This window comes from Glossina fuscipes, unplaced genomic scaffold (genome assembly GCF_014805625.2).
Source record: "Glossina fuscipes isolate IAEA_lab_2018 unplaced genomic scaffold, Yale_Gfus_2 61410, whole genome shotgun sequence".
Classification (NCBI taxonomy): Eukaryota; Metazoa; Arthropoda; class Insecta; order Diptera; family Glossinidae; genus Glossina; species Glossina fuscipes.
Window position 1 is genome coordinate 1 of NW_024003625.1, and position 5,022 is coordinate 5,022.

Sequence of the window (5,022 nt, forward strand, 5' to 3'; positions counted from 1 at the left end):
AAAAAAAAAAAAAATATATATATATATATATATATATATAAACGCGTTGCGCGAAAAGTGCATATAAATCATTTTCGTATAAGATGGAAGGCGTAAATGCTACTCGCATCTTAGTTATCTATGAGACACAATTTCATTTTTATCTATCAATTAATGTAATGATTAGGGGAGGGGGGGGGGGGGGGGTGTTTTATTTTTATTATCTTAGTTAAGAGTTGTAGGTGTGTAGGCAATGTTACTTGTTGTTGCAGCAATATTAGGTTCAATTCGCTATAGCAAAAGGTTTCACATCACATTTTTTGTTAGCTGAAAGGATGTCAGCTCACAGTTAGTTTTAGATTTCTTATCAAATTTTTCACCCAACTATTTAAGGTTGTTTCATGTTTACACCCCCTCATCCCCCCCATCCGACGTCAGAGATTGACAATAGAACGGATTTGTGCGTTCGTATATATGCATTGTTGTATTATGTAGCGTCATGTAATGCTTGCGGTCACAAAACTTAAATATACTTATGAAAATTGGAATATTTGAATATATATTCATAATGTGTGTGATCAGGGAAGTAGGTGAATTGCTTGTTGTGTTTATGATACGAAAAAATGTCTATTTCTTCTCCCAAATCATTGTTTTACAGTTGTTAGCAACGTGACGCTTTTTTCCCAAGATGTTGAGGGTTTTTTTTGATGGCATTCGAGTTTTGACACGTTTGACGCACAAAATATCCTTTAATATCGTCTGTGTTGATCCAAATGAAATGCCCACAGCATTAGCAAGATCTCTAATTGTTAATCGACGATTTTCGAGTATCAAATCTTTGATTTCCTTGACGTGTCCTTCATCAGTTGATGTTGATGGTCGTCCAGGGCGCTGTTCGTCTTCAACTCGTTCTCGGCCTTCTTTGAAATCTTTATACCACTTGTAAACATTTTTTTGAGACATAGCCTCGTCACCAAACGCCTTCTGCAACATTCTCAAAGTTTCCGCGGCCGAACATTTCGCACGCAAACAGAATTTAATGCAAATCCTTTGCTCGACAAGCGTAGACATAGCAAAAATCGAAAAAAAAAACTCACTTTTGTATGCTTAAAAAAACGCGTATAACTTTTACAGCAAGTAAACATTTTGACATGAAACCCTATATACATATAAATGTCAAAGTGTAGTACTACCAACCTAGAAAAAATAAAAATAACAACAACAATTTGATAGCAACCGCAAACATTGGAATTGAAAAATTCAATTTATTTTTATATCGTAGTACCGTCTGTGTAAAAAAAAAAAAAACTTGTATTCCAAAAAGATTGATCAATACTTGTACTGTACTTGGACTGGTTTAACAATAATCCGAATCAATATTCAGTACAGTTTCAAGTACATAATAATAATAAATGTTTTTTTTTTCGTTTTTCCAATAACGTTAGCTCGAAATGTTTACTAGAAGATCTATTTGATCAGAATTTAATAACGGATAAGACTTTTCAAGTCCAGTTCCCATTTTTATGATACGAAACACGTGTACATGCGTAATTCGTCCAATGGACAATTGTCCATAATCAATCAATAATATTATATTTGAATTAATTAAGTAATCAATCATTCATCGGATCTCCCCCATTCTCCCATGTGTTGTGCGATAGTCGTAGCCTAGGTGATACTTACCAAATCGATAGGTGTTATGCCTTTGTCTAGCGAAACTTGAGATTTGAATTTGCCCAACTACTTAGGGCTAGGTTCCGTCAACTGTTGTACTGAAAATCAGGTCGTCGCTTAAAACGCCTTACTGCACCTATCCCAATATTGGAATATTTCTTTATTACTCTTCTTTTGTTTTCCAGTAAGATTGACTCTCACTTGATTACCTCTACGCGATTGCATAATCAATAAGCGAAGATATGCGATACCGGCAACTTGCAGTTAGTAATAGCTATTGCAGATATTTGTAATAGACAGGAATACGCACAGGTAATTCTATTAAGCTTTTATTCCAATATGATATGTATCTTTTATCCGCCTGGGTACTCGGTGATCAATTTAAATATTTCCCAGCTCTCTCTTTCTCTCTCTCTCTCTCTCTCTCGCCTCCTCCTTTGCTGGCGATTAGATGTTGAGGAAAACCAAAAAAAAAAAACAATAAATAAATAAATAAATGAAAAAAATTAATAAATAAATATGAAATAATTAAAATTAAAATTAAATAATTTTAATTAATTTTTATTATATTAAATGTGCTTGGGTACGACGACGACAATACATGCGATTGCGTTATTATATTTTCCGCTTCTGTGTGATAACATTGTTTACCATATACGTATGTGCATACACACGTGTTCTTTCATGGGCTTAAGTAAGCTTTTCGCATATAACGAGACAAAATTGAAGAGTGTACATTGACACACGTCACACTTGTTCCTTTCATTATTCAAAGCTCTAGTTCTGCTTTATATAAAATGTTTTAAGCGATAACCAACTATTAATAAATTAAATAATAATTTTTTCATTTGATTAAAGTGATATCTATATTGATGAAAAATAAGAAAATTAAGAGAAAAAAAAAATTTATAATAAAGAAATAATATAATTAAGAACTGACTTTTTCATCATATTCTAATTTTAATAAAGTTAATTACCATGCATGAACTGAAATTGGTGCCATTGGTTAAACAATTATGTGTTATGTTATTAATGAATGGTATCTGTAGACCGTTGCAAGCTTAATATATTTTCGTTTTTGTTTCGACGTATACCACTATATATTAAGTAATTGCACAATTCTCATGCAATTCATAAAAAATTTAGTATAAATAGTTCGTTGAGTGGTTTTAGCAATTGTGCCTAAATTTAATGAGTAAGGAAAACCATGTTGGTCTTGCTAATCGCTCGACTGGTTGCTTCTAAGGCAGTGGGATGAAGTTCATCGTTTATCGCTTTTCTTTTAGCGATTCCGATCGATATGGAGTTCCATATGAAGCGTAAATTTTTGAAAGGGTACAGGTCGTCCCATTGGACTCATGAGCTTACTACTCTTTCGAGCTGTAGAGTTCAGGTGCAGCGATCTGCCCTTGTAATGCGATTTATTATGAAAATATGTAATAACCTTGTTTGGACATTGGTTTATGTGTATGACCACTTGAAAGAGTGAGCGCTATATATACCTTGATATTTGCGGATCTAAATGTATATATAATATATGTGCAATTTTCTTACCGTTTGGCGTCAATTTGTACTACAGTTGTACGAATGCAAATGAGGGTTGTGTGGGGGCACGATTGTAATCTAAAATACACCCACACACACACACACACACACACTCTCTGTCATTTAGAGGTATATTGACGCAAATGGCGGGAGGGATTTAATTGTGTGCGGCAATATGGATAATTTTGACATTTAGCGAATAAAACGTAATAATATATTCAGAAGATTTTTACGGTCACAATATTTCTGATAATGAAAATCGAACGGTTGGGGAAGAGTTATTATTATGTAATTGTACAATTCTCATCCAATTCATAAGAAATTTAGTGTAAATAGTTTGATGAGTGGGATCATTAGAGTCGGTGCCTAAATTTAATGAGTAAGGAAAACCATGTTGGTTTTGCTAATCGCTCGTCTGGCTGTGCTTCTAAGGCAGTGGGATGACGTTCATCGGTATCGCTTTTTCATTTAGTGGTTCGAAAGATATGGGGTCCCATATGAAGCGTAAATTTTTGGAAGGGCACAGCTCGTCATCCCATTGGATTCTTTCTAGCTTTGGAGTCCACGGGAGGCGATCTGCCCTTGTAATGCGATCTATTACGAAAATATTTAATAACCTTGTGGAAGATGGTATGTGACCATCGAAATAACAGATTATATGGTATCTTGATTTTGACGGATCCACTATATACAATCTTCTTGCCATTCGACATCAATTTGGACTGCAGTTCTAAGAATGCAAATGCGAGTGTGGCGCGTTTGTAATCTAACACTTACACTCCTATGTAAAGTATCTTCAAATATGGACGTTTGGTGGTAACATGGTTAAAATTAACAATTACAGCTACAGCTTTCTTACATAATGATAATAATAAGAACATTTTACGGTCACAATATTTTTGATAAGGAAAATCGAACAATTGGTATGAATTATTTTTTATATATAATTAAAATATCTATGTATAAAAATAATTTAATGCAACACTTTTATATACCCTTGCGGTGCAGGGTATATTAAGTTTCTGCGAACGTATGTAACACCCAGAAGGACTTCATATAATAGTCCCACCTTCTATTATATCGATCCGTGTATAGACGGTTTCTGAATCTATCTAAGCTTGTTTGTCGGGCTGATGTCTGTCCATGTATTATTATTATTATTAATTTCGCCAGAGAAATAAATTCTAAGACTAAACTCTTAGAAGCACTAGCATCTAAGGCTATCGGCTTTTATTAAAAACTCTACCGCACTTGAGATTCGAACCCACGACCATTGACTTGCTAGTCGATATTCCTCGCCTTCGGCTACTCAGGCGGATATGTTCATGTAAATATATGTTCATTCTATAGGGCACAATTTTTGAGATATTTTGATGAGATTTGGTATGCCGACATGCTTGGACCCAACGACGAACGCTATTGAAAACGATTCGGATCGGTCCACGTTTACGGCCATTCCCAATACCACACTTTATTTTGAAACGTCGTTATATGAAAAAATTCGCAATTGTTAAGACAAAATTCGCTAAGTAATAATATTTCGACATTCTAAATTGATATGAAAAATTTGGCTAAGCACGGTCAATCTTTTGAATCTCCTCTATAATGTTTTTGCCTTTTAATATATCTATATATGTGTGTATATATATGTATATATATATATGTTTTTTTGTTTTTCTCTTTTTTTTTCTTTTTCAATAAGATGATAAGATGATTACAATTACTCCCATCAAAATTCAAAATTTGTAATATACACTATACAATTGATTTGACGTTTACGTCTTGTTTGGTCTTTCTATGCGATCTATTAAATCTTACCTCTAT

At 33.7% G+C, this 5,022-nt stretch overlaps 1 protein-coding gene and 2 non-coding genes across 4 annotated transcripts; 2 read left to right on the forward strand and 1 right to left on the reverse strand.

Annotated features, from left to right (window-relative positions):
- Window positions 1–207: 207 nt before the first annotated feature.
- LOC119643606 (protein GVQW3-like) lies at window positions 208–2,131 on the reverse strand. 2 transcript variants are annotated; one of them, XR_005248346.1, is made up of 3 exons: window positions 1,863–2,131; window positions 1,663–1,789; window positions 1,050–1,176 (listed from the first exon to the last, which is right to left on the reverse strand). XR_005248346.1 is itself a non-coding variant. In XM_038042986.1 (2 exons), the coding sequence occupies exon 2, from the start codon at window positions 1,048–1,050 to the stop codon at window positions 607–609; it is 444 nt and encodes a 147-aa protein (XP_037898914.1). In that variant the 5' UTR covers window positions 1,051–1,176; window positions 1,663–2,128; the 3' UTR covers window positions 208–606. The 2 variants fall into 2 exon arrangements, 1 of the variants encoding a protein (XP_037898914.1); XM_038042986.1 differs by having other exon boundaries at window positions 208–1,176; window positions 1,663–2,128.
- Window positions 2,132–2,831: 700 nt separating this feature from the next.
- Window positions 2,832–3,063, forward strand: LOC119643607. The gene has a single exon (XR_005248347.1). It is a non-coding gene; the product is annotated as a U12 minor spliceosomal RNA (small nuclear RNA).
- Window positions 3,064–3,560: 497 nt separating this feature from the next.
- Window positions 3,561–3,781, forward strand: LOC119643608. Its single transcript, XR_005248348.1, has one exon. It is a non-coding gene; the product is annotated as a U12 minor spliceosomal RNA (small nuclear RNA).
- The last annotated feature ends 1,241 nt before the right edge of the window (window positions 3,782–5,022 follow it).